At 49.7% G+C, this 27,919-nt stretch overlaps 10 protein-coding genes across 10 annotated transcripts; 3 read left to right on the top strand and 7 right to left on the bottom strand.

Moving 5' to 3' along the window:
- Nucleotides 1–1,163: 1,163 nt before the first annotated feature.
- On the bottom strand, nt 1,164–2,943 carry LCP9604111_8741 (ubiquitin-conjugating enzyme E2; the record flags this gene model as incomplete). Its single annotated transcript, XM_039076918.1, has 8 exons — nt 1,164–2,045; nt 2,100–2,268; nt 2,325–2,336; nt 2,391–2,487; nt 2,541–2,562; nt 2,642–2,736; nt 2,801–2,834; nt 2,911–2,943. 8 exons carry the CDS (start codon nt 2,941–2,943, stop codon nt 1,164–1,166), a joined length of 1,344 nt encoding a protein of 447 aa, XP_038925312.1.
- A 1,543-nt stretch (nt 2,944–4,486) lies between these two features.
- On the top strand, nt 4,487–8,361 carry LCP9604111_8740 (GTPase-activating protein LRG1; the record flags this gene model as incomplete). The annotated part of the gene is made up of 6 exons (XM_039076917.1): nt 4,487–4,888; nt 4,950–5,652; nt 5,713–6,363; nt 6,425–7,507; nt 7,564–7,850; nt 7,903–8,361. The coding sequence occupies 6 exons, from the start codon at nt 4,487–4,489 to the stop codon at nt 8,359–8,361; spliced, it is 3,585 nt and encodes a 1,194-aa protein (XP_038925311.1).
- Nucleotides 8,362–9,299: 938 nt separating this feature from the next.
- On the bottom strand, nt 9,300–10,115 carry LCP9604111_8739 (uncharacterized protein; the record flags this gene model as incomplete). Its single annotated transcript, XM_039076915.1, has 1 exon — nt 9,300–10,115. The coding sequence occupies one exon, from the start codon at nt 10,113–10,115 to the stop codon at nt 9,300–9,302; it is 816 nt and encodes a 271-aa protein (XP_038925310.1).
- Nucleotides 10,116–10,538: 423 nt separating this feature from the next.
- Nucleotides 10,539–11,661, bottom strand: LCP9604111_8738 (uncharacterized protein; the record flags this gene model as incomplete). The annotated part of the gene is made up of 3 exons (XM_039076914.1): nt 10,539–11,193; nt 11,245–11,518; nt 11,571–11,661. The coding sequence occupies 3 exons, from the start codon at nt 11,659–11,661 to the stop codon at nt 10,539–10,541; spliced, it is 1,020 nt and encodes a 339-aa protein (XP_038925309.1).
- A 248-nt stretch (nt 11,662–11,909) lies between these two features.
- On the top strand, nt 11,910–12,922 carry LCP9604111_8737 (proteasome regulatory particle base subunit RPN10; the record flags this gene model as incomplete). Its single annotated transcript, XM_039076913.1, has 4 exons — nt 11,910–11,935; nt 11,990–12,028; nt 12,086–12,305; nt 12,371–12,922. 4 exons carry the CDS (start codon nt 11,910–11,912, stop codon nt 12,920–12,922), a joined length of 837 nt encoding a protein of 278 aa, XP_038925308.1.
- Nucleotides 12,923–13,148: 226 nt separating this feature from the next.
- On the bottom strand, nt 13,149–14,074 carry LCP9604111_8736 (trafficking protein particle complex subunit 4; the record flags this gene model as incomplete). Its single annotated transcript, XM_039076912.1, has 4 exons — nt 13,149–13,518; nt 13,575–13,697; nt 13,754–13,812; nt 14,057–14,074. The coding sequence occupies 4 exons, from the start codon at nt 14,072–14,074 to the stop codon at nt 13,149–13,151; spliced, it is 570 nt and encodes a 189-aa protein (XP_038925307.1).
- Nucleotides 14,075–15,252: 1,178 nt separating this feature from the next.
- LCP9604111_8735 (pleiotropic drug resistance family ABC transporter) lies at nt 15,253–19,928 on the bottom strand (the record flags this gene model as incomplete). Its single annotated transcript, XM_039076911.1, has 5 exons — nt 15,253–15,676; nt 15,735–16,198; nt 16,245–17,738; nt 17,794–19,312; nt 19,363–19,928. 5 exons carry the CDS (start codon nt 19,926–19,928, stop codon nt 15,253–15,255), a joined length of 4,467 nt encoding a protein of 1,488 aa, XP_038925306.1.
- Nucleotides 19,929–20,758: 830 nt separating this feature from the next.
- LCP9604111_8734 (arylsulfotransferase family protein) lies at nt 20,759–22,456 on the bottom strand (the record flags this gene model as incomplete). The annotated part of the gene is made up of 3 exons (XM_039076910.1): nt 20,759–21,726; nt 21,778–21,843; nt 21,892–22,456. The coding sequence occupies 3 exons, from the start codon at nt 22,454–22,456 to the stop codon at nt 20,759–20,761; spliced, it is 1,599 nt and encodes a 532-aa protein (XP_038925305.1).
- A 371-nt stretch (nt 22,457–22,827) lies between these two features.
- Nucleotides 22,828–24,811, top strand: LCP9604111_8733 (MDR family MFS transporter; the record flags this gene model as incomplete). The annotated part of the gene is made up of 6 exons (XM_039076909.1): nt 22,828–22,990; nt 23,043–23,354; nt 23,406–23,926; nt 23,981–24,302; nt 24,401–24,543; nt 24,620–24,811. 6 exons carry the CDS (start codon nt 22,828–22,830, stop codon nt 24,809–24,811), a joined length of 1,653 nt encoding a protein of 550 aa, XP_038925304.1.
- Nucleotides 24,812–25,240: 429 nt separating this feature from the next.
- Nucleotides 25,241–27,527, bottom strand: LCP9604111_8732 (alpha-L-arabinofuranosidase A; the record flags this gene model as incomplete). Its single annotated transcript, XM_039076908.1, has 8 exons — nt 25,241–25,588; nt 25,650–25,757; nt 25,809–25,963; nt 26,011–26,430; nt 26,485–26,674; nt 26,741–26,857; nt 26,909–27,358; nt 27,408–27,527. The coding sequence occupies 8 exons, from the start codon at nt 27,525–27,527 to the stop codon at nt 25,241–25,243; spliced, it is 1,908 nt and encodes a 635-aa protein (XP_038925303.1).
- Between the last annotated feature and the right edge of the window lie 392 nt (nt 27,528–27,919).

Here is a 27,919-nt window from a genome sequence, read left to right as displayed (position 1 = left end):
CGCCTTCATCATGGAGAACTTATGACATCAAAAATCTACAAGGGATGGCACTCCAGACAACATCGGCGCTCTCACCTCGCCAAAGGTCTACAGGGTGGCCGAAACGGTTCCTACTAGGGATATTCTGGTGTCGACCGCCAATAAACGGCTTGATGCTTTGGCAGCACAGCTTGAAACCCTCAGGCTTGATGGCCTGACAGCAAAATGCCAGTCCTCGAGAAATGATTCCTTCACTATAACCCCCAAAGCCTCAAACAAAAGCTCAGACCACGCCGACCTTCTCGTCACAAACTTATATGCCTCAAGGGGCGAACATCATGGCTGATATCAGGGCCATCGCCGAGATTTGGGATGACCGCAAGAAATTTCGGCGTTGGAAAAGGGTCTTCAGAGACCTTTATGCTGTGTGTCCTGGGATGAATGCCAAGTACGGAAGGGATTAGCAATGCTTTCGACTGACATGATTGATATGTTCAACATTCGGGCAAATGTGCGCACACTTTCCAAGTGGCGGAGACTGAAACATCGCCCGCAACGCCGACACATTCAAAGGATTTGTGATCATTGGATTGACCTGTGGCATCGTAATTCCTTGGTATCTGTTCCTCCCGAGGTCTTGTGTCGTCTATGGGCATTGTATGATTCGTGATTACTATCGTGCCGTGAACAAGGTTCCTGGTATAACTATCCCACTTTAGCTGACCTTGGAAAGTTGAGTCTCTTCTTGGGATATTCTTGGAGTACCCATACTTTTCCAACTGCCCCGAGCTTTACACAAACTATATGATTACAGTCAAAAGATGGTGGTCCGTCCATCTCTACTAGCCACAGAGCCTTTCTTGTTGTCTCATCCGTCTACTATATCTACTTAGTAGACGGTAATTACACTTGATCACAAGACATCATCAAGGTCCTTTTTGTGTACCTATGAATACTATTTGATATCGATTTTTCTGTGTTAAATGGTACGCCACGCGCCAATTCCTAGTCTCTCCGCCATCATAAAGAATATCTCAAGTAAGATAAGGCACAGTGGCAAGAAATAGTGATGGCAGGAAAATGATACAGTTCAAGCGAGGGAGAGTTGGTAACGATAACCGAATACTGTCATGTTGCATGACACATTGCTTAGCAAACATGCACCAGCAGTGAGCTAGCTCAGCTCAGGAATCCTCTAGTGATGCTCGAAGCTTGCGTCTGTAAAGCCTGCGCTCTAGTTCCGAACCCCAGCACAGAGCGGTTGCCTCTGGGTTCACTGTCATGAGGGGATTGTACGGGGGGTTGTCTTCTTCCAGTGTATTGATGATGCCGTCGATATGTTGGCCGATCTCTTCAGCATGCGAAGGAAGATACATCAACACACCCATTTTGGAGACACAAATGTGGTACAGGGGCGGCTCGATAAAGACCCGAGGCTGTTCTTCTGGGTGTCGGGGAGAGATGTGAATCTTGATCTTGATGATGCCACCTTCCAACTTGGACTCGTTGCGACCAACATAGGTGAGTCTCCAGACGAACGGGTTATCATCAACCAGTGACAGATCGATAACTTGAGGAGAACTGTTCATTTCTGCAGCAATCTGTTCATGCCGACCCCGAAGTTTAACGGCAATCCCAGCATCCTCCTTGACCAGAGTAAGACCCTCGATGGCCCAGCGGTTTGTCTCTTCCATTACCTGGTCTCGGACAGCCAACAAACGGGCTTGTAGGGCGATGTAGTTCCATTCTCCGCCCATGGAATTGCCATAGCCTTCAAACGGCATTTGGATGAAGGGCGTTCCTTGTCTGCGTGCCTCGTCCGCGATACCTTTCTCAATAGCGTTCTGGTAGAACTCGAAGTACCATAGGAACCGTCGCTTGCAAAAGTCGCCAAACTTGCTTTGAATGGGGAATCCGTCTAGATCGAGTTGGAGTTCGTGATCACTATCTTCTTCCGTGCTAGACTCCCAACCAACCCTTGGCGCCGTTCGGCGGGGAGGCGTCGCAGTTTGGAAGGCTTGTTCAACCGGTGTAATGACTGCTAGTCGTAGATTCTCATGACGAATCTGATATAAATGTGAGCATTGTCCAGTTTATTCTGACAAGATAGCGATCTTTACCTTGGACTTGTAGATCTCCATATTTTCCGTGTCGTTCGCCCGTTCGTTGTCGTCAAATCCCGGTTCCAGCGTATACGGGTTTGATGATAACAGGCTCTGGATTGACAGCAGAACGGACTCGAGTCCCTGTGCAGGCGACCATTGCTCACCTCGGGAACCATGCCAAGTTCTGTTGCGATGTTTAGCGATGCTCCATAAAAACCCTCTATTGTTAGACAAGCTTACCCCAAGATCGACCTAGAAAATGTTAGTATCAGGCGTTGTATAAAAGAAGTATCCGGGTACACTTACAAGCAGACCTTCCCATTAGCATACAGATTAGGTCCAAAGCGAGTTCGGCCCCTGTTGGTCGTCCGGATTTTCACCACCGGGGGATTTGCTGGGTAATCTATCACCATATGATTTAGCAAGGACCTGCCATGAAAGACAAGATCATCTTACCTGATGGGATCCTGATCGAGAACTGGCAGACGATTACAATTGGTTAGTCATAGTTCAACAAGCGTGCCCGGGCCCGCCTTGAATAGCTGGGTGGATCTCACCTCGTAAAAGCCCAGTTCGTATGGGGTGCCCGGGGGTCCGATGATGAGGGCCTGGATATCCCGAATGTTGCTTTCTTCGTAGTAGATAGTGAAGGCTGTATCGAGGTCAGTCTGTGGGTCTCCATACGGAATGGCTTGAAGTGCTAAGAGATCTCATACCCAGTTGTTCACTTTGCTCGACCTGTCTCAACTCCTAAGGCGACAATGAGAGATTAGTGTTTTTATCGGGTTAATTTGCCCAAATGAATCATAGTTGGAAAGGCACGTACTCGGACGAGGCGCAGAGTGCACTGGTCACCCATCTTGCAACGTCTGAGGTGAGTTGGTCAGGTGTTCACGGGTGTATCGTGAAGGTCGCAGAGTTATGATCAGCAACTTAGAAAATAGAAACCTAGATGTATTAAAAGCACGAATGGTGTGGATGGTCTAGAGGAGGATGAAGAGGAGATAGAGAAGGTAAAGTCAGGTGGAATCAAGGCGACTAGACAGTTTGTCCCTTAACGTGTTTTTGGTTTGTTTGTATTCTGGTCTTTTCTACGTTTCTCTTTCTTTCGTGTTTTACTTTTCCTGATCTTCACGATCTTCTATTTTCTGTCCTTTTCTATTTCTGTCTGTTTTTTTGTCTACCAGCCTCCTACTCTCCACTGTACGGGTAATCCCATCAACATCAACATACTTCGACCAATCCAAATGTACTGATCAGTCTGATGAGATTACTTTTCCATGGATCTCCCTGGAAACTTTGAAATGTAAGAAACTAACATGTAATACGGAGTACTATGTATGGAGATACCTAAGTATTCGTGTATCCTTCATCCTTAGGAGATATCCAACCTGGAGACTATCTGACATAGTCAAGGGTCAATCCAAAATACCCCTATATTCCACCTTTGATGCTATGTTAGGGGAAAAGACATACATATCCATACAAACTACCATGTCACTTCTGAAATTAAAATACAAAAACCAAACACTAATCTGCAGAGTGTTCTATAAAAAGCACAGTGATGGCATAGGGGGCGGTATGGAGTACACAAGAAGCTGTGTCTACATGCACATAGTACACAGTGCAATGTTGATATTTGCCATGTGCTCAGATCAATTCAATCAGATTTGACCTTGGATATCCTGCAATCATGTCTAAAAGACCCTAGAATATGTCACCCACTCCCCCAAGTTGACCGTCCACATGGGAATTGTATAGACCACGTGACCCAGGGTCCCTAACTAATTAGGGGAGGGGGGGGGCATCTCCATCTCCATTCCTCCCCAGCCCACTTCTTTTCCCCTCGCCCTTGCACCTTAATTTTTTCTATCTTGTTCTTGGAGTCCTGGAATCTGCTGTCGGTTCAGTTTGGGATGACTGTGGCCCGATAATCAGCACCCTCTGTTGGTCTCACCTTGAAAGCTCCCAATCCCCCTCGAAGACCGGTCCCCGCGTCCTCTAGCCCGCGCGCTTTCAGTCCCTTCGTTCACGACAACATTCCTCTATACCACCTCCTCAATTCGATTCCTCTGGCTTTGCGCGCGCGTTATTTCCGTCCCTCCTCCATCAGCCACCCCCGCGTGTCTTTACATGGCATGAGGGTGAGTACACTCTGGGGAACAACAGTGACCCCAAGGCATGAGATTCTAATTTAAGAATCAGACTCTCGACCGTACGCGCCCAGCTGACCTTCAATTTGCCGCCAATCTGTAACCGCGTTGCATCTTCGATACAAACCTACCGTAACTCCCGTTTACCACGTCACCTCGCCCGTTCCTTACTCTCCAATATTTGCATGCAGCGTTCGGCGTGATTCAACCCAACAAACCCCACCGTATTTCTCCTGACGGGGGACCAAGATGCCCCCCGGTGGACTCCCAGCCAGCCTGGTCGCAGGTAATCCCAGCGGCCGTCCCACCGTCGACACCTCTGGCTACGGGGCTAGCTATACGAAAAACACACCCACATCTCCCGAAGATAGTTTGATTCCATTCGAGTCACCGTCAACACGAACGGCAGGCCCAAGCCCCATCAGTCCGGCGAACCAGGAGGATGGTGGCCGCTCGGGTCGTGGTCTGGGTCCTGACCAGGCCGGCTTCCGCGACCGCTCCGCGCCCCGAGATCGCTCGCGAGTAAACGGGCGTCAGAACAAGTCTCCAGGTGGTTCATCGCGACTGTGTCAAAAGTGCGGCGAAACTCTCACTGGCCAGTTTGTTCGAGCATTAGGGGGAACTTTTCATCTAGAGTGTTTCAAGTGCGAAGTAAGTTGTTTTTTCTAGCCCGCGTTTTTGGGGTCTTCTCTAACTTCCATACTCCTCTCAGGACTGTGGCGAGATCGTTGCTTCGAAGTTTTTCCCCGTCGATTCAGAAGATTCAAGCTGCCAGTTTCCGCTTTGTGAAACCGATTACTTTAGACGACTGGGTCTCCTATGCCATGAGTGCGGCGGCGCACTACGCGGATCATACATTACAGCGTTGGACCGGAAGTATCATATTGAACACTTCACCTGTTCCGTTTGCCCGACCGTCTTTGGTGCGCAGGACTCTTACTATGAACACGAGAGCAAGGTCTACTGCCACTTTCACTACTCAACACAGTTTGCCCAGCGGTGCCATGGATGTCACACAGCAATCCTGAAACAGTTTGTCGAAATCTTCCGCAACGGTCAAAATCAACATTGGCACCCCGAATGTTATATGATTCACAAGTTCTGGAATGTCCGGTTATCCCCTGCCGGTCAAACATGGGAGCCTCCGCCCGTGGATGAGGATGCCAGCGAAGATGAGCGCAAGCATATTCGCGACGAAGAAGATTTAATGGAAGAAAAGGTCTTCAATATTTGGAACACCCTTTCTACCTTTGAAGAATCATCCGCCGCTTGCATCTCAGACATGCTACTTCATGTGAGTAACGGCGCTTACATCGATGGTGTTCTCGTAGCAAAGCGCTTCATCGAACATGTGGAAATCCTCTTCGGTGCAGTCGATCAGTTGGCAGACTACATCAAATCCCACGAGTTAAAAGGTAAGTCCCGCGCGGCTGGTTTTATATCATCCGGGGCGATCGCTGATCATTCAAAACCAGAACTTTCCTATGGCCGCGAAGCCAAACTTCTTTGCAAAAAGATTGTCGCTTTCTTCGCCCTTCTATCGAAAACCCAGGAAACTGGGGTACGCAAACTTGGCGTCACCCAGGAACTCCTGTCTCTGGTGACTGGTCTCGCTCATTACCTCAAACTCCTTATCCGCATCGGTCTACAAGGTGCACTGAAACTTGAACGCGAGAAGTCTGCGCCAGATGGTTTACAAAACTTCCTAGAGCGTCTCCGTGATCTGGAGTCATTAGCAGACGAGGATGACGATACGCCAGTCGACCTGATGGCTGGAGTGGAAGGCTTGGCCGATCAACTTTCAGATTGTTGCATTGCCTGTAAAGAACCAATTGACGACGAATGTGTTCAGTTGGGACAGAGTCGTTGGCACATCAAGCCGCCTCATCTTTCATGCAAATCATGTGAGAAGGACTTAACCGCTGATTTCCAAGACGCATTGTGGAGCGGCAGCGAGGAAAAAGTCTACTGCGGCGCTTGCGCCCGCCAGATGAAACTTGGCCCCACCGTGAAGGGTGGTTTCACTCCAGTCTCAAAATTGCAGCAATTCGTTTTCTTGCTGAAAGTGGCACTCGCACGGCTTCTCGCCGTACTGCGATCCGGGGGAACCTTGCCTCATACCTCAGGTAGGATACTCTTACATTACCCCCATGCCGCCGGCAGTCTGTCTAACTTGATTCGTCCCAGACGACCCCAACCTTAATGATTACGACAACAATGACGGCTATCGAGTCACTTCCCAGGTTCGCCGGGCGAACACACGCTCCCAGTCATATGGCGGTTCCTCGCGAGATGGCCTCGAAGAAACATCGCTCGAGCAGACCGTTGGCGAGATGCGTCGGCTGCGCTCTATTCGAAATGAGCGAACCCTATCCACAACGTACAAACGAGCCCGCGCATCCAGAATCATTGATGGACCAGAAGGCAGAAGTGCTCGACCAGGGTCATCTGGCAATGATGGCGGTGACCCGAGGAGCCACGGTTTCCAGATTGTCGAAGAACGGGATGCCAATGGCGAACCTGTTACTGATCTGACTTTCGGGGCTCAGGATGCTTTGACGCTAGATGACATCCCCCGCATTGTTGCGGCCGAGCAAGCCAAGGAGCAGCGACCTAATGCCTACAGGCATGCTGGTACAAAACTCATTGGGGGGACCGAGATGCCCAGATATAACCAGGGTCACCAGCGGGGAGTATCGTGTGGAAATATGGAAGCGATGATGGAGCCAACCCGAACCAAGCGGTACTTCTCAGAACTAACTGCTTTGGAATATTTCATCGTTCGCCACGTTGCTGTACTCCAAATGGAACCGTTAGTCGAGGGCTATTTCACCATGGAAGAGCTCCTTTCCCTTATCGAGTCGCGCAAGCCTACCATATGGAACATCTTTGGCCGTGCCTTCAAGGATAACAAGAAGGGTAATAAGAAGAAGGGTGTCTTTGGTGTCAGTCTAGACTATCTGGTCGAGAAGGAGGGCACAGAGTCAAGTCACGGTGTTGGTCCTGGTGCGCTCCGCATCCCGACGCTAGTTGATGATTCTGTCTGCGCTATGCGGCAGATGGACATGTCTGTGGAGGGTGTCTTCCGAAAGAACGGAAACATCCGCCGATTGAAGGACACCGCAGAGCTAATTGACACCAAGTACGAGCAAGTTGATCTGACAAAGGAAACTCCCGTGCAGATTGCAGCTCTTTTGAAGAAGTTCCTCCGTGAAATGCCCGATCCTCTCTTGACTTTCAAGCTGCATAGACTGTTTGTCATCTCACAAAGTAAGTTTTGATGTTAGGATTATCGGTCTACAAGTGCAATGCTAACTGTATCGCAGAAATGGATGACACAGAGAAACAGAGGCGACTACTTCACTTGACATGCTGTCTGCTTCCCAAGGCCCATCGTGATACGATGGAAGTCCTGTTTGCCTTCTTAAACTGGACTTCATCCTTCTCACATGTGGATGAAGAGTCTGGAAGCAAGATGGACGTCCATAATCTTGCGACTGTGATCACGCCCAATATCCTCTACCCCAATGTCAAAAACAGCACAGTGGAGGAGAGCTTCTTGGCCATCGAGGCTGTTAATGCCCTGATCACGTACAACGATGCATTCTGCGAAGTAAATCGCCCAGGTTGAGCTTTTGCTAGGATTGTGCTGACTCTGTTCATAGATTCCAGAAGACCTACAATCGGTCTTGGGTGATCCAACTCTCTTTAGGGAGAATGCCGAAGTGACAACCAAGGAAATCCTTAAAAGATATGGCGACATCGGTCGAGGCAGCTTTGCACAGCGACCGGAGAACGGTGGCGAGACATTCACCATCACCACCCCCAACCGAAACAATAGCACTCCAGCTTCCGCGCGTATTGAGACTGATCCATCTCAGGATGCAGCTTGGCAGATGCAAAGCTCGGTTCGCCATGTGGTCGGGCCCAGCGGACACGCACACTCGTCCAGCACTAACATCCAGGCCGGACTTGATTTCGGTCCTCCTCCCCCAGCAGCGTATCGCCGTGACCGTAGCACCAGCAACGGAAGCCAGCCAATCGCAGGGGCACCTGATGGTCAACCATCCAATGTGGCTTATAGGCCGCGCCCGAATGCGGGTGCCATGGGTGTTACTGGGTAGACTGGATCTCCTTACACTTCCTGCACAGCTGCAATACTGTGATACATCATCATCCGACTCTGACTTGCATCCAGCTGATTCAATCCAGTGGATTTTCTTTATCTTTCTCATTTCTCGTTTCTCGCTTCTTGTTTCTTGGGACCTTCTTAGCGTTCTTTTTACTTTTCTTTTTTGTCCAGTGATAGGACTGGTTGACGGAGTTTTCCCTTTTCTTTTTCCATGAAAATTCCCCAAAAGTGATCAACAAGCTGCTTGGTCGCTATTGATTGGTTTCTGTTTGTCTTCCCCCTATTTCTATAGTGGCTGGAATACTTTGTCTCTTTTTTTTTACCTTTGTTCATTTGCATCTGATTCGAGGGATCAGCCATACCCATACCTGTCCCTTTGGGCATCAATGTCCAGTTTTTCCATTCTCTCTCGCTTTGATTTCTGAGCATGCTCCTTTTTTTCGTGGGCCAGGCTACGGCTATACCTAGACCCTGTTTTTCCTTTCTTCTTTTCTGATTCTTCTCTCCCGGGTCTTTTGCTTAACCGGAGCCAAGGGAGCTTTTATTTCCTTTCTTATTTGTTCAATCAACATGATTGCTACGATAACTGTGCTGTGTAATTGCCTAAGAGAGATACTTATGTAAAACCTTGCATGTTCGTGAAGTCCTAATAAATCAACCTTGAATCACTTTGAATTCAAACCACCACTATCCGAGCCTACCTAAGTCTATTCGCTAGTGCATCTTTTAAATGTTGCTTGTACATCTTGTATGGTAGATTAAATATCTGAATACACCTATACCGCACTTCGCTGATGCCTTCTTGGGTATAACGTCTGAAGTCTGAAGTCTGAACCTCTGATCACTGGACAGTATAGTTATTGCTTTCTACTTCGATAGTAAAGCCATGGTAAAATCAGAGCGGGTACTGTAAGCAATTCTAAGCTCCGTCTAGCATTCCTCAAATTGATACTCCTCGTGGAACAGATATTCATCATCCACAGAACCAAACAGCCAGGTCTTCAACTCTTCAAAGGCATCCAAATCATTCTTTTCCAAGACAAGCTTATTTTTTGAATCATGCCATCCGTCTGTCTGTCCCACTCTGCTGTTATTCAATGATTCCCCTGTCTTCCGACAACTCCCAAAATCAATGATGACCGGGACACCATGCTCATCAAGCATGATATTGAACGGATTGATATCATTATGCACAAGCCCAAGAGAATGAAGGTGCTTGATTCCCTCCAAAATCCCATGGAAATTCTCTCTGAGAGAATCATCGACTTGCTCACGACCACTAGCCCGGAACATGTTCTTGTTCAGGTATCCAGGATTGACTTTCTCCGTCAAGGATTCCTTGTATCGTTTGAAGCAAAGACCAGTAGCCCGACCATTCTCCTCACGACAGCCGTAATAAGTAGCAATATTCGGGTGTGGATGTCTGCGAAGCACTTCACACACTTTAAGCTCGCATTGAATATCGTCCTCCAGCTTTGAATAGAGGAAATCGACGACGCCTGGCGTTTTCAGGTAACAGTCTTCCTCGGATGCCACAGCCCATGTGTCCTGCATTTTCGGGCCTCGATCGTTGGTGGTGATCGTCCTCAAATCATTGAACTGACTGATATCGGTAGGTTTCGATGATCGATCGTTCCACGACCCGTAGTATAGGATACCATCTTGTCGCACGACAAAATTCTTGCAGCAATACATGACTCTGCCGTCAAGGGTTTCGAAGGACGTAGACTCTCGGATGATCTCCATTATGAAAACACGGAGATTGGTGCTCGCGGTATGTGAAGCCCGAGTTGTGGTAGCTGGGCAGGAGCTGGAATGAACTCACCGGGAGAGCGGTGTGATGGAAAAAGCAATATCATTGATTGGTAGGCAAGCGACAGGGGTCTCGTATTTGCCCAGGTCTGTTTGAAATTTTCAGACGGATACACACAGATAGATGGCTATGACGGCAAAGTATTGGGTCGAAAATAAGCTGGGTGAGATACCCGGACAAAAGCTATGAATATAGAAGATTCGAAAAGGAAAACTCCGATTATGATATCGCGCCAAAGAATCAACAGGAAAGACAGCATCCAGGCTCATATTGTTCATTGCAGTCTGTAATCACCCACGCTCAAAGGTACATAATCCCAACCAACTCCAAAACAAGAAGACAAATGTCTGTGCGTCCTAAATCCGCTTGCGTAGCGCTCGAGTTCGGGGCATAGTTTCAGCCACAGCCGGAGCGGTAGTCTTGCGCATTGAAGCAGTCGCAGAGGGATTCTTGACAGCCATTGATACCGCCTGCCCACGGGCAGTCGGCTTTTTGGCAGCCGCGGCAGATGTTGTGGTTGCCTTTCTCGGGCCAGTACCAGTCCGTGTGGACTTGATTACTGTTGTACCCGAAGACACATTGGACCCTGTGCTGTTCTTGCGCTCGGCCTGTCGGGTCGCCGGGCGCGACAAAGGTGACCGAGCAGGTTTGGGTCCTGTAGCGGCACGGGGGGCAGTCTTCTGGGCCTGCGAAGGAGGCCGCTGGTCCTTCCCCGCAGAGACAGTGGCGCCGCGTGATCGCAACGGACTGGTCGGTTTTAGCGGTGAGGTAGGGCGTGCAAGATACGAGGGTTGACCCTTCTCGGGAGATGCACGGAAGGGCGAGTGAGGGTATGTGCGGGAATTATTGGACTTGGGAGACAAGATCCGGTTCTCGTTGCCTCGTAGTTCCTGGGATGCCACGCGTGAGGCCCCGCCTGGTCCGGCTGGCTTCACGCGACGCTTAGGATTCTTGAGTTCAGACTCGCAACCGGCGGGGGCATTCTCTTTGTCAGAGAAGTGACCATCGTGGCTGTTCATTCTGTCAGTAAGAAAACCAAATTGGGCTTGTGGTATATCGTACCTTCCCCTCCGAGCTCTACCATCGCGTGTGGTAGAAGTTTCTTGGTCTACGGAGATACTTGGTATAATACGCGACACCTTCATGGGCGAGTGTTTCCGAGAAGGCGACGCAACCCGTTGTTTGCTTGAGGCTGCATTGTGCTTTTCGAGCAGCTCACCGATGTTTGCCTTGCGTAGCGAGACCGGGATCCGATTGACGCGTCGCTCAATACGCGCCCGGAGGTCATTTGCCTGCAGGGCATATTGGGCACGAAGCTTACGTGCCCGCTCAGTTACTGTAGCAAGATTAGTGCTGTGTTCACCGCGCAAACCCACAATTAAACCCACTTTCAAGCTGTAGATTGTCCATCAGGGCCTGCTTCTGAAGCTGCGTTAAGCGCATCTTTTTAGAAGGACTGCCCGTAGGCGTGACGTCCATAGCGTCAGACTTTCGTTTAATAGCAGACATTGGGTAAATTTCAAGGAATATAGACTTGGGATGTGTCGAAGTACAAGTGCGGAGCCAGGAAGACCACAACAAACAGGTGCCTCGGGCGGGGAGCAGTGGCAGAATGCAGAGCTTCCACCTCGCCTTCGTCATCCGTCTTCGTCTCTCATACGCCGATCTCCTATTCACTCTCTGTTCTGCCCTTCTTTACATCGTTAATTTCCTTAAATTCCGCCATCATGACGCTGGAAGCTACTATGATCATGTCCGTCATTGCACATCCTCCAGATTAGCTTACTCTGCTAACTCCAAGCTACAGTGTCGACAACAGCGAAAGCAGTCGCAATGGAGACTACACGTGAGTACATCCGATCATACCATATTTGCATCTGCGGATGAGATCTAACTGTCACAGATCAACCCGGTGGCAATCTCAAGTCGATGCCGTTAGCATCATCCACAATGCAAAGATGCGTGTAAACCCCCAGTCAGCTGTCGGTCTTATGAGCATGGGCGGCAAGGGCCCCGAGGTGTTGTCAACCTTCACATCTGAGTTTGGCGCAATCCTCGCTGGTTTGCACCAAACAAAAATCCACGGCACAGCTCATCTCAGCTCGACCATCCAGGTTGCAGCGGTACGTTCTTCCAGCCAATCTCCGAGGTCCCCAGCTCTCAATAACTAACTTCGATGGCATTCCAGCTGGCACTCAAGCACCGTATGGAAAAATCCCAGCGTCAACGCATCATCGTATTCTCCTGCTCGCCCATCGAAGAAGATGAAAAGACTCTAGTGAAGCTCGCAAAGAAGATGAAGAAGAACAACGTGTCGATCGACGTGATAGCTTTCGGAGATTTGGAATCCGATCAGACCAAGAAGCTCGAGGCTCTCGTTGACAATGTCAAGAGTGGTGATGGTTCCTACCTTGCTATCATCCCACCGGGACCCCATCTTCTCAGCGATCAGCTGCAACAGACTCCGATCCTGGCTGGCGAGGATGCCGACGTCGGTGGAGGCGGCGGCGAGGGTGAGGCGGGTGGATTTGGATTTGATGACGCCGCCGAGAACGACCCCGAGCTCGCATTTGCTCTGCGCTTATCGATGGAGGACGAGAAGAACCGACAGGAGAAGGAGAAGCGCGACCGGGAAGAACAGGAAGGCAAGACGCAACTGGGCAACATCCCCGAAGAGGGCCATGGCGAATCCAGCGGTGACAAAGATAAGAAGGACGAGGACAAGATGGACACCGCGTAAGGTCCGATCGAAGATTTGAATATGACTGTTATGCATACCCGGCGTTTGCTTCTGTTTTTGTCTTGTATTCTCGAGAATCGACCTTCTGCGGGTACGTTCTACAGTGTGCAAGGGCAATATATTATGTGATTTGGTATTATACGAGACGGAGTGATATCCGGACACAAGTACAAGAACAAAACGTATCTAGTTCGTAAAGTCATGATATCCGCGTGGCGCGTCGGGGCTATGTCCTCCCCCTCAACCATGCGCCCAGATGCCGATCGAATGCCTCGCATCGCACCGGCATCTCAATCTGATAGAATGGATTCTTCATCACATAGTCGGCATAGAGCTCATAGATCCTCTGAATGATTGCGTCCACGCCGCCCGTCAACGGATCCGTGAACAACAAGAACTTCGTCCCCGTCAAGGTCTGGAAACATGTCAATCGAAACTTGTCGGTCTCGAGGTAATCCAAGCCGGAGACTGGTACACCGGGGTTTGGGTAGGAGTAACCGGACGCAGCAGGAGCGGCGGTGCCCGTTGAGGTTGTAGAGGGAGCAGGTTGGGCGATGGGAATTTTCGGTGTGATGGAGCGGGTGATCGCGTGAACGCTATAGAATCCAAGTCAATGGGTATGTATTCCAGGAGAGAGATGGTATTGACTTACCCGTGAAAGGTTCCAGCTAGGACGAGGTAGTCATTTGTCGAGAGGTTGCGCAAACCAGATTGAAACTCGCGCTGGTAGATGAGGCCCCCGGCTTTGTTGATAATGATCAGGGAGAAGACGCCCCTGGGGTTAGAAGGCATGTTAGTTGCTGAGCGATTCACTGAGCAGATGGAGCGTACATGGTGAGTTGAGTCGCTGGTACGGACAGCGCGGCCGGAGAAGCAAGGGGCGGAGGGCGCTATTGGTATCTCTCGAGGTATTCCGGCGAATTGTGTGAGCTGTATGACTATGACTGAGGTTGTACAGAGGACCAAAAGTAGGTGTTGGCATGGAGTTCGCGGGGATAGGAGGAGAAGACTGTTGATTCCGCGTCGATAAGCGGGGACCGGCCAACCCAATCGTCGCTTTCGATTTATTTTATAGATCTTTTAGAGATATTTGGTTATTCAATTCCAGTACATATGAAAGAGGATTTTATTAACTGAATGGCCAAGTCGCATTGCTTGATTGGTATTAGGGTGTATCTTGACTTTTGCTGGAGATATATATTGCGTGGACGGCCAGGGGTTTCAGCATTTCATAAAAGAGCTATACGAACTTGAAGTACTGAACTGAGTTGATTCGATCCCCACACTCCTCTTCATTGCTTTCACTTCTCAACCTTTCTCACCCCTGACCTTTCTTCTACTTCACAACCTCTCATCACTCCCCTTTGCCGTGTACAAGAGAGAAATCCACAAGTATGGACTAGAAGAAGTCCATTATGGGTAAGAGGTCATTTCACACTAGCGAGACTGGACTAGCTGATGGTGATTAAGCTGGCTAACAAACAGACTTTCAGGAAATCCAAGATCAAAATACCATGATCTCTTGAGACCGACGCCTCCCAAGAAACGTTCGCCGTTACTGAAGTCAGACCGATGATTCGAGATCGTGATGCTCGTCCCGAGTTTCTGTGGCAGGAAATTGCCTATGTTGTCGCATGGATGTTACATGATAGACAGAACCTTGGACGCACTCGGTAAGTTCACCAAGGACAGATTAACCGAGGCTTGCATTCTGACTCAGTATCATAGAAGAAGCTTGTCTCACAAGACAACCATGAGATATCCCTGACAAGAGAAGAGTGAGACCTTGGACATGTGTACTTAGGCGCATAGACAATATGACGCTAGTGTGCGAAAGAAGTCGGAGCAAATTACCCAGAACACGAACCTGACCCCTGATTAATCAAAGTCAAGAAAGGGCAATGCCTTAGGCCTTTTCATGTCAGAGAAGCTCGACAAGTCACGCGTGTGACAGGAGAAGATGGAAGAGGGGATTTATTCGCTGAAGAAACAAGTCATCAAACGACGAAGACTTTGTGATGTAGAGAATTGTAAAAGGATTGACAATGCTATTCTCGCCCATCTCCCATTGCCCTGCTTTCCTATTGACAAGTACCAAATGGCATCTCTGCCCACAGAAATGTCCCAATGATGGATACTCGTGCGCAAAAAGTTACAAAATAATACAGAATTCATTAACATAAGCTACATGTATGAGATACATTCGACAAGATAAGGCTCTGTGACAGGAGCAACAGAGTAAGAGAATATGAACGCCGAGTAGAAACTCGGGAACAGAACCGAATCCATAACCACCCCCCACAACCCGAAGAAGAAAGAAGACGACCTTCTTAGGTCTCCTTGGCCTTGCGCGACCAATGCTTGGGGACGCGGAAGACCCAATACAGGAAGAGCGCGGCGACAATATTGAACCCCACGTAGACAAACAGCAAACCGATGTTGCGCCCAACATCCGAGTACGGCATGTTGAGGCTTTCGAGGAACTGGTCTGTGCTCGACATTGGGCAGATCTGGCAATCCTTCGACGCCCCAGGATTGCGTAATGTGCCATGCATAGCCTTGATGTAAGGGTCCAGATAATGGCCGCAAGTCTGTCCATCTGGAGGCGAGATAGTGAGCCACTCAATACTAGAACATTCAACTGAAGTCCCAGTCAGGCCTGTGGAGAGTACCGACGACACGAAGTACGTGAATGGAGACACCCGGTTCATGAAGATCCAGAAACGAGGCATATCAGAAGATTTCGCGAGTACCCTAGAAATCCAGTCAGCACTATTACCAATTAATTACCAAATACCCGCAGATAGCCTACCCGTTGAAGATCAAGCAAAGCGAGAACATGAACTGAGCAATGTTGCTGCCGGTATCGGGCTCTTCAATTCCAGCAATCATCATAGAACTGAATGTCGACGTGAACATCATGAACTGCAGAATGAGCAGGTACATGATGCCGCCTCGTTCGATGACTGCATTCGTGGGCTCTGCATTGTGATAAAATCCGATTGGGTAGTACCAGCTGAAAAAGATTGGCACCGACATTAGGATATTCCATACCAGCTCCGTGAGGATACTGCCCATCATAAATGCCATCCATGAGTAGGCCTTTGAAGGTCGCTCGCGTACCTCATACAAAGAACGCTGCGTGACAAAGGACGGCATCATCTGCTGGACCAGACCCGGGAAGATGACGAGAAGCATAAAGATTGCAAACATCTGATTCTGCAGCCCTTGTAGGCTGGTAGGCATATGCCAGAAGGTGAATCCAAGGAACAGTGGCTATACCTGTTAGTCCAATCAAATAAAATGGAGGAGTATAACTTACCGGGACAGTGCATGTGAGAACTTTGGCGTATAGGTACGACGGAGATCGCCAGTACTGCTGGAACATGCGTTGAGTACAGATGAGGAACTGATACCAGAGTGGCATGGCAAATTCCCCGTACCCTGCAATGCGAAGGGGTACAGGCTGCTTGGACAATTCCTTTTTCATTTCAGCCAACTCTCTGTGAACCTCTGCACGCTCGGCACTGTTCGTCCATTGCTCGGCCCAATCTCTATCCGCATGAGAACCTGGAGCAGCACCGATGACCTCGAGCATCCATTCGGCCGGGTTTGCATTTCGTGGACACTTAAGCGACCCTTTGTCTTCGAAATATTTGATCAATGTTTCCATATTCGGGCCAAGGTCGCCAAAGTACACAGTACGTCCTCCTTTCGCGAGAAACAATAGACGGTCGAACTGCTGCATCAGCATTGCCGAAGGTTGGTGAATGGTACACAGTACAGCCTGCCCGTGGTCGGCCAAATTACGCATCAGAGTACAGATTGACCAAGCAGTTTGGCTATCTAGACCCGAGGTCGGTTCATCAAAGAATAGCAGCAAATCTGGCTTGGCTGCTAGCTCTACACCGATAGTCAACCGCTTACGCTGCTCCACATTGAGGCCCTCGCCGACAACACCGACCACGGCATCTGCGTATTCTTCCATACCGAGCATCTGAATGATCTCTTCGACGTATGCCATCCTTTCCTGGCGAGGAATGGTGACAGGCTGGCGTAGGAGAGCGCTGAAAACCAGAGCTTCACGAACAGTGCTAGTCTCTAAATGCAGATCCTGTTGCTGCACGTAACCTGTCTTTCGCTGGAAAGAATCGTCACATAGCCGGCCATCGATAAGCATCTCACCGGAGACGACACCGATAGTGACACGATTGGCTAAGACATCGAGTAAGGATGTCTTCCCTGCACCAGTGACACCCATCAAGGCCGTCAGAGTGCCGGGCTTGACCCAACCATCCACGCTATCTAGTATACATCGCTCGGTCCCCTTGATCTTGATGTCAAAGCACACATTTTCCCAATGGAAGATGGAAGTTTGGCGAACAATTGCTGCGGTCGAGTCCTGAGGTTCGCTAGCAACTGCACCTTTCTCTGATGCAATGACTTCCTCTGGATCCTCATTTCGAACATTCTTGACAAAAGCAGGGACCTTACCACGCGGAAATACCAGGACTTCACCTTTGGATGGTTTAGCGCGGATGAGCTCACTGCAGAAGACGTACAGCACAAAGAAGCCCACAAAGAAAGCGCAGAGAATGCCGAAGTTTCGCCACAGATGCGGGCTGTAGTATTCGTAAGTGGTGTTAATGTACGTCTCTCCATCAATGAAATCCTGGCCTGCCACAGCACCCTTCTGCGAGCAAATTCTAGAGCTGAGAGGCGCATTGTTGTAAATTTCCAAGCCACCGGGGACAAAGTTCGAGCATGGGAAGGATCGGCCACCAAATTCATTGATCATCAGGGCCTCAAAGGCATACTGTCTCCTGTTAGCATATTCTGGTGGGGCCTAACAAAAGCTAAGTTATCATTACAGCAATGGGGTTCACATAGTTGAGCCACCGGAACCATGGGTGCATATCTCGGACAGGAATTGTAAACCCAGTATAAATGACCAAGATAAGCATGAACACTGAAGCAGGAGGCATGGCCTGGGCCACGGAACGTGAGATTGCGCCGATAAACCGGAAGATATTGGACATCACAAGCGTCGTCATTGCTGAAAAAAGGAAGAAGATGAAGAAATGAGGTGCAGTTCGCCGGAGATGAGGGATGAAATAGATGATCAAATTGAATACAACTGCCAGTAAAAGCTTTGATGGGATTTCCACAAGCCGCGCGCTGATAGCTTCCGCCGAGGGATGGTATGCTGCGTACTTGTAATGTTTTTCCACGATCGGCCGCTGCTGCCACATGATCAAGATTTCGAGTGAGCTAGAGAAGGCACTAATCATGATGGCAAAGAAAAGTAATGCTGCACGCTTGTAGAAGCTGTCGGTATTGAGCGCTAGGTTGAAGAAAAGACTAGCAATGATCAGAGATGCGCTGGTATTTCCAATGAGAGTCGCGAGCGTCATAGCCATGTCTGCCTTAAGCCGCAAGAACCCTCGCCAGAGACAGAGGCGGATTTGCATCGGATACGACAGGGTGTATGGGGAGGCTGCACGAGTAAACCTAGATTTGTCTGCTGCACGAGAGCGACTGAATTGCTCAACCTTTGTTTCTCTAGCGGTGTTTTCGGCTGCGTTTGCTTCAATCTCAGCAAGCAGCTGCTTACGCTCTGGGCTGTCCTTCCAGCGTGCTGCAAACTCATCGGGTGTACGTGGAACGGAGTCTTCAAACCCTGGGCGAATCAGGCGTTCCGAAGGGCTGGTTAGGGAAGTGAGAAAGTCCGCAGTGGTTTGTCTTTCTGGGCAATGGAATCCCATCTCGGTAAAGAAGCGTCGGGCATCGGGCGCACTGCCGAAATAGATCTGACGGCCTTCATAGAGCACAATCGCTTTGTCAAAGAGGTCGTAGATAGATTGACTCGCTTGATATACTGCAACTAATGCGGTGGATCCGGTATAGTCAGTGGAGAGGCGGATGTTCTTAACAAATTCCAGGGCCGTCGAGCTGTCAAGTCCACGAGTGCTGTTGTCCCAACACTGTAAAGGGCAGCGACATAGAGTGGTTTCGGCAATGCTGACCCGCTTTCTTTCCCCACCGGAAACACCTCGAATGAACTCATTACCCACCTTGGTGTTCATGGTATGGGTCAAGCCAAGCATTGCCATTACCACATCTCGCATATGTATCGCATACTGGTCGCGTGTAACACCGGGCAGTCGGTTCCTCGGCGCTCGAGCGTAAGCGGCAAACAGCAATGTATCACCGACTGTCAGCTGAGGGAAATGAACTTCGTTTTCGGCTTGGTAGATGACCTCGCCGCGGAAACGGCTGTGCATATGATCCCAGGACATTCCTTCATACTGTACCTCGGACCCTTTCTCTTTATCGAGATAGAGGCCATGTGTCTCTCCGGCAATCGTCTTTAGGAAGGTAGAGCATCCGCTTTTGGCCGTTAGTAATTAGTTTTTCGCGGGGAGCGTCGATTCATATACCTTCCCGGGCGACCTAGTACAACCAGCATCTCACCACTGTGAACGATGCCTTCGAAGTCTCGCAGGATCTCAATGCGTACTTTCTTCTGGAGGCCAAGGATACTGCGAAACCATCCTGTGCCTTTGAGCCAGAAATTGGCGAAGTTCATCTGGTAATCAGCCGCGGTTCCATAGCCGAAAACATTGAGGTTGCGGAAGGAGACCCCTGCTGTGCGACGCGGGTACCGATCTGGGTCGTGAGAGGTCATCTGGATGAAGTTCTTCACCCATTTACGCGATTTGAACTGGTCACCATTGGGATCGAGCTCTGGATCATGGGTAGGGTCGAGGAAAGTGTTGACACCCTCTGAGGTTTCACTGGCCTTGCCACTGCCCTGTCGCGAGATCTGTGAAAGAGAACGTGCAAGAGTGGTTATTTGCCCGTCGCGATCATCATCACAGAGCTCAGACACTGGGGTCTTCACCCCGGGGGTATCAACGGCACCATTGTCCGACACGTTTTCCATCGGGTCTGGCATGAGCAGAGTCGGCGAAAAGCCCAAAGATGGAAGAAGACGTGAAGCCATGAAGGGACACGGTCAAGAAGGTAAACGAGAGTTGTTGACAGAAGAGAAAAACAAAATGTGAGACGCGACAGATGAGTGTTGATAGAAAGGATGGCAGGAGGAAGGAAGAAGAGAAGAAGGAACGAAGGACCGAAGGAAGATGACAAGAGACAGAAGGAAAGAACGACGGCAGCCGGAAAGTGACAGACCCGAGAATCCTCAAGAGGAAAGAGGGAAAAGCCGCAACATCCATGGATGGACCGTCTCAGCTCTTTCCGGAAATGGAGGGAAACGGAGGATTCATGTACTACACTGCATGAACATCTCCATGCCAGCTGAATAAGGGAATATTCCCATCTCTGAATCTCTATTTGGATGTCACATGGCATTAATTCTCGATAGTATATACACATAACCTCCATATTAAGGTGTTTTCCCGCCTCCTGATTGGCTGCGTAGTAGCATTGGACCCCTCACCCCCACGCCTTATATTCCACGGTTCATAGCAACTTCCCTTTTCGGTTAATGGATCTCGGATTCGGCCAATATACGAGTTTGGCTCGGAGTTGTGAGCATCCGAGAGTATGTAGTATATACCTGATAGACTATACCATAGACGATACCCTTTCGCCATTGTAGATGCATTCCGACATGTATATCTTATTTTCAGCTACAATACCACTCGCAGTGGTCGCTATACTGCGATACCAAAGTCTAATGAATTACACAGAACAAAAAGCTCAAGGGTAAAAAGATGATAAGATCATGTGACACTGCTCCAAACTACTCTATGCTCCTCACCGCACCTCATTCAACTCCCTATAGAGCCTAGTACACAGACCTGTCTTCATCTATGCCTGCAAAATCAACTCTCTCCAGGAGTCGCGGTCCTCGGACCCCGCAATAACACTACCGTAGGGGAGCACCGCGTCCTGGACACGAGTAGCACGAGTGGTAGTCAAGACACGACCACGAGCCGAGACAGCCTCAGCCGCCAAGCGTTGGTATGAGTGACCAGGAAGCGAGAAGGAAGTCTCAAATCCATCACGTGTAGCCTCGCCCAAGAACTCCCGGGAACCAAATCCATCCGTGACGGCGTAGAATCGCCAAACCGCCGTCTCAGTGTCACCATTCCATGAAACGAAAATTTCGATGCCGGAGGAGGTCTTCTCAGCCACGATGGCCGGCTCTTCTGTGGGCAGACCGGTCCAGTTGTACCGGAATGCCCGGTAGTTCTGGACACCCTCGCCCAGCAGTCCTGAGTCCATGTAAGCGTGAAAGATCGGAGTACCGTCCGCCCGGAATTCGGTCATAGCTCCCTCAGAGCCCCAATTGACTAGGGCATTGCCGTTGGGCAGAAGCTGAGTGCTACCTTGGGACTTGGCGAGGAGCCCATCGGGAGGTTGGAAGGCTTGAACAATCTTCGCAGTCCAGGTGGCAGTGTTGACAGAAATAACCTTGCCCTGCGAGAAAGGATGGGTGTGGACCTCTTTGCCACGATGATTCTCTGTTCCATGAGCGGAGTTATCAAACAGCGAGATGACCTCCTCATCATCACCCTGCTCGACAAAGCGCGCATGATGCTGGAAGCAGAATTTGACGTTGGGACCGAGCTCAAAGTCTGAGCGTAGGCCACCCAGCCGCCAGATGATCTCACCGGTGGTACCGTTAATCTTATGGACTGCGCAAGCATCCCGCGCAGAAATCAGGTAATTTCCTTCGATATCCTTGTCCACAGAGTTGATGTGGAAGTAGTCCCATGCGTCCGATGAGTTATAGCCTGCACCCGCTTGTCCCGGGTTGAGAGGGAGGACCGCCTCTGTACGATGTCAGACCAGTCCACCATAAGGGTTAGAGGTAATTGACTTACCATCGGGGGAAACATGCTCGAGGCTAGACCACTCAAATAGCAGTTCTCCAGTGTTAAGGTCCAACTCTACTGCGAATTAGCAACAACTCTTCATATATTCTGAAACAAACATACCTTGGAAGATGGCATCAACAATCCACTGCTGCTCGGCACTAGCACCCCAGCGAGACAGATCTCTCGGCACAGGCTGATAGACCTGAAGCAACGCAGTTTTCTCATCAACAACATGGAATTCATGCTTATCCATAAGCTTGTGATTACCAGCGCGGAGCTCTCGAATAGTCTCATAGCGCTGATTCAAAATGGTAGCATGACCATGCCCATGTCCATAGGCCGGGTTATGATCGCCCTCAAAGCTGAACAGCACATCCTGACCATTCCATCTGGCCTTCTGGAAGTTGGCGGCCCAGATGGAGAAGTAGGTATAACCCGACCAGACGAGCTCACCATCATCACGAACAATATACGGAGCTTCCTGCCGCGGACCATGAAACTGCGGCTCAGCCCACTGGCCCGGGAAAGGTGCGATGAAGAGGTAACCCTTCTCGACATCCTTTGTCGCCGGGATGGTGATGTTCAGACGAGGCGGGGCCAGGTCGGTTCGAGATTTGAACTGCCAGTCTGCTGCGGCCAGCGGCAACAGCACTGCAGTGTAGGCAACGGCTTCAAGGAGCTTCATGATAAGTACTGGTCCAGCGATCAGTTTCCATGATTCTGGTCATTTCGTGCATGATAGGGTACATTAACCTTAGATGGGTACTCTGCACTGAGTCACTTTGACTTCTTTGGTTTGAATAGTTGTGTAGAGAGAGAAGAGAAGAAGAAATCGCCCACATCCATCAGATCTCGTTAAAATAGTTGGTGATCATGTCACAGTGGAATACGATGTCGTGCTTGGCACTTGGCGGGGAAGATAGAAGATAATCCGCTCGCATTTCCCGATCAAGCGCGTCTGAAATCTCTGAAGTTTCCGATATTCGGCCAGGCCCTTCTTTCGTCCTTCGTCATCTTCTGAATCGCAAATCTGTGGTCTGAATTTTGAAATCGACAATGGCATTGAATCCGAATGAAAGTGCTTCGGCCGGCGTGATGCCGCACGAGAATGAAGTCGAAAGATCGTCAGCACAAGAAAGCGAAGAGCAACCTTTATTGCGATCGGATCCAGTTCCTGCAACTTGGAGCCCACCACCAGGGTTTCTACTGATCCAAATCGGTAAGTTCGACCATAATATATACACGATCAAGCAGAATCTAACAATCAACAGCAATCATGGCCAATGTGTTTCTTGGCGGATTTGACGGCACCATCACTGCCTCAACCTATGCTGTTATCAGCTCCGAGTTCAACGCCGCGAACACTGCTTCGTGGCTAACTACCTCGTACTTGATCACAAGCACCGCATTCCAGCCTCTTTATGGCCGATTCTCCGATATACTCGGTCGCCGGTCTTGTTTCTTCACTGCAACCATCACCTTCATGGCTGGTTGTCTGGGATGTGCTGTGGCCCACGATGTAATCTTTCTAAACATCATGCGCGCCTTGACGGGCATTGGAGGCGGAGGATTGATGACTATGGGTAAGTCGATGATCTTTCAATTGACATATCACTCACTAACAAGCATCCTAGCAACAATCATCAACTCCGATATCATTCCCTTCCGCCAACGCGGCATGTACCAGGCAATCCAGAACGTCTCGTACGGCTTCGGAGCTATCTGTGGGGCTTCTTTTGGAGGTGCCATCGTTGACTCGATCGGATGGCGCTGGTGCTTCCTGCTGCAGGTCCCAGTCTCTTTGTTCGCATTGGTCATGGGCTATGTAGTTCTAAAGTTCCCAACACGCCACACTGAATCCTCCCCCGGTCGAACCCGAGGAATTTGGCACCAAATCGATGTTCTGGGCGCTTGTCTGCTCATTCTGGCTCTATCGGTTCAGCTGGTCGGGCTCAGCCTGGGTGGTAACATTCTTCCTTGGACTCACCTGTGGGTAATTCTGCCATTGGTCTCTAGCGTGGTATTGCTGGCTGCATTTGTCGCTGTTGAAGCGAAAACCACCGCTGCACCTCTGATTCCATTGAAGATGCTACGAGGACAGCTCGCTGTATCCACACAGATTGCCAACGTTTGTGTCGGGATGGCAGCATATGCAGTAAGCTCACCCGCTCCACTATTATGAGCATCGTAACTAACGCGAATCATTCAGTATCTATTTACTCTCCCTCTCATGTTCCAGGTGATCCTTCTTGACTCACCCAGCAAGGCTGGCACCCGACTGGTGATTCCCTGTCTATTCACCCCACTGGGTGGTCTTATAGCGGGAATCATCATGTCGCGCTGGGGCAGATTATCCTCCATTGTACGCGTCGGCGCAGCCCTAATGCTCTTCGGCAATGTGCTCGTCATGCTCCTCCGATTCAACGACTCGGGATGGAAGTATCTCGTCTATGTGATTCCCGCCAACCTGGGTCAGGGGATGGTGTACCCAGGGATCCTGTTCACATTCCTAGCAGCCTTTGATCACGCCGGTAAGGCACTTTCCCTATCCTTGTCGCTAGCCCATTACCCGGATCAGCGAGCGACCGAGCTATTTGCCAAGCAAGCCTGCTAACAATATCGTATCTAGATCACGCCGTCTCCGCCTCAACCGTCTACCTCATCCGCTCCCTCGGGAATGTTTGGGGCGTCGCAGTGACCTCCACCATCATGCAGAATACACTTAACTCAGGCCTCGGTGAGGCCTTGAGTGGAATACCAGACAAATGGAAAGTACAATTCCTTCGCCGTTTGATGATAACGAGCCGCTGAATAAGCCTTGCTGACCAATATACTCGCTCCCTCCTAGGTGATCGATGAGATCCGCCACTCAGTCTCGGCTATTTATGATCTTCCCCCGGATGTGCAATTAGCCGCTCGGCTGGTGTACTACCGCGGAATCAGACTCTCCTTCATGGCCTCCGCGATCTTTGCATTCATCGCGACCGTCGCTGCAATCTTCACTCGCGGAAAGGGTCTGGAGCGTGCGGGCGGCAAGTAACGAACATGCACCCGCACCCGAATGAGCCCCGCAAGGGAGTATAGGGAATAGGCGTGGTGTTCATGGTGAGGTCAACACACGCCTCGCGCAGACACGATTGATCGATTGATACGCGGCCCCGAACTCGCATGGGTCGGGAAAGGGACTCCCCGAAGAAATACATAGAGGTGGTAACTGGCGGAAATAGATCATGGCGATTGCATAGCCCAGAGTGCCGGTACTCAATGTGACAGACAGGTGGTAGATGTTGGAAGGATATAGCTTAGAATATAAAAAATGGCTATTTTAGAATACGAATATCAAGGCTGAGTCTTTCAGTCTGACGAAAATCTACTCCATATACAGTAATCTGTTAAGCCTGGAAACCGGAAGGCAATATATTTAAGTCATGCTCTGCATACGCAAACATCCTAGAATATTGACGATACATTAACTGGTAGTGAGCACAGCAATACTCAGATTCGGTAGCTTGAATGAGAACTCGCCCTTCTTGCCAGCCTTAATCTGGGTAGTCTTGCTGTTGACGATATTCGTCCCGCCCACCTCGTTCACCGAAAATGGATCTGGCGCAGTCAAGATGGTCAAGTCTGCCTTGGTTCCACGGCCGACACCCTCGAAGGTCAGTGATACAGGCACATCGGATGTGCTGTTGTATACTGCTGCCTTGAAGATGTGCGAGTTGGTCTTGCTGTTCAGACCTGTTGCATAGTACAGAGGACCGAAGTCGTCGGAGGAAGTGGATGGGAGGGTGTTTGTCATGAGGTTGTGGTTGAACAGCTATTTTCGCATCTCATGTCAGTGGATGTTACTTTGAAGGCCTGATAAGAGTTTAACATACGGTGTACAGGTGCCAACTAGTGGAGCGAGCTGTCTGGTCGGGATCGGAGTTGAACGAGAGGATGGTCGGGGACCATTGGTAGCTGTCCAAGTTCATCAAGAAGGGAGCCTATTGCTTTGTCAGTTCTCTTCTACTAAAACTTAAGTTGACACAACTCACATAGGTAGTTCCAATAATCGCGTCTGCGTTGCGCTCAGCACCAAGAAGGAACACAGCCTCGGCAATGGAGCCGATCCACCAAGGGTACAGACCGAAATGAGTGTTGCTCCAGTCAATGCCAACTCCGTTATTTGACTCAGTAACAGCAATCTCACCTTGATGCGTGTTAGTTCATATCTCGCAGGTATACTTATTGACTTACCAAGCAAAATAGGATGCTCGGATGTATAACTATCGAACATGTGGAACTTGCTGACGAAGTTATCCGGGACATCATACAAATGGTAATCACCACCTGCATTTCCAGGAATCGTGATATCTATAGTAGATGCAAGGACCTGGATATCGGGGTACTTGGCCGTAATAGCCTCGTAGAAGGCCGAGAACCTGTAGGACTCGTACGATGCCAGACCACTACTCAGCATATCCTCATTTCCAACCTCGACATACCGAATTGTCCAGGGTTCTGGGTGTCCAACCTTGGCACGCAGAGCGCCGTACTCGGTATCAACAGAGCCAGTCAAGAACTCGATCTCATTGAGGGCATCTTGCACATAGAAATCGAGATCTGCCTCGGGGACAACTTCTCCGTTCAGAGCGAGTCCAGCCCAAACCGCCAGGACTAGACATATTTTGTCAGCTATGTAAGCAAAATATGGCGAAATAATGTACTTACTAGGCTCCATTCCAAGATCGTCGCACCACTCCATATACTCAACCAAGCCTAATCCAAGGGTCTCTTGGTATTGCCAAGTGGTTGCGCGACCAGGTCGGTCTGTGAGTGGTCCAATGGTTTCGTTCCACTTCCAGCGTCCGTCGATGCTGTCACCCTCGAGGTTATTTCCACCAGGGAAGCGGAGGAATTTCTATCAAGATTATTAGCATCCCGGATCATTGCGCTTTTCCGAGGCAATAGTAAGATTTTGACTTACGGGGCCCATATCGGCCATGGCTTGCATCAAGTCTTTCCGCATGCCATTGGGGCGATCATTCCATGTGGGTGGGAATAAGCTGATCAGATTAAAATCAAGTGAGCCATTCGATGCGCTCTAGATGGAATTAGCTGAGGTGCATAGCAAGTCCCCTATCCCAAATCTTACCGAGCCATCGAAGGTCAGGGAGAACGTATTCTTGGTATCGGAAGCCTTTGCTTTGGGAGTAAGAACAAAATCATGCTGCACCCAGTCATCTGCAACACTCTTTGAAGCAATCTTAGTAGTGGCCAAAACTTCGCCGCTGGACGAGAGGAGAGAAGCCGTGAAGGAGCCCGAGTAAGAGCCTTTCACATAGAATGACCCAGTATACTTCTGAGGACGGACGTCAATTCCCCAGAAACCCGCATTAGTCAACCCAGTTGTGCCAGTACCCTTGACATTGATTGAAGTTGGAAGGGCAGTAGACAGTGGGTCAGTGAGGTTCTTTAGGGACAGCGATGAGTCCCCAACACCAGACCAGGCGTCCAATGATGAAGGGAACTTTGGACTTCCTTGGAATGCTCTGTTTCGGATCAATTCAGCATAGAGACCTCCTTCGCCACAATGGTTGATTTCCTAAACCTTGAATTAGATCCGATAACAATTGACACGAAGCTCATCCTACCTCTTCCATTGCACCATATTGCAGACCTGATGTAGCATTGCCTCCAGATTTTGCTACAGAAATAGTGACCGCGGCACCATATGACGCCAAAAGCGGCAGAAGAAGATATTTGTGCAGCATTTTTCGTGTTTAGTCCCAATTAGCCAATGCTATTTGAAATTCAGGGAGTCTGAGTAAAATGCGCGCTGTAACGGATATTTATATGGAGGAAGCTCAATCTCCCAGCGAGGAGTGCCCTGCCGGATAATTACCTGCGCTCCTCATTGTACTCCAATTGACCCGGATGGATCGAGGTGACACCTAAGGGTCATAACATTATGTCTTCCTTTGGGCAGAACATCTGCCGACACCTACTGTAAGACCGAGGTTTTGTTCCCAATGAAGTAAATCTCCATGAGGGGTTCGAGGGCCATGACTGGATCTCTTCCTTTGCACAAAACAATCTGCCGAATCGACCGCAATACCGATACTTCATTCCCAATGAGGTAAATCTCCACGGGGGTGCATGGATC

Source organism: Penicillium roqueforti (genome assembly GCF_015533775.1).
Source record: "Penicillium roqueforti strain LCP96 04111 chromosome Unknown scaffold_36, whole genome shotgun sequence".
Taxonomy (NCBI): Eukaryota; Fungi; Ascomycota; class Eurotiomycetes; order Eurotiales; family Aspergillaceae; genus Penicillium; species Penicillium roqueforti.
This window is presented reverse-complemented; position numbering and strand designations above follow the sequence as displayed.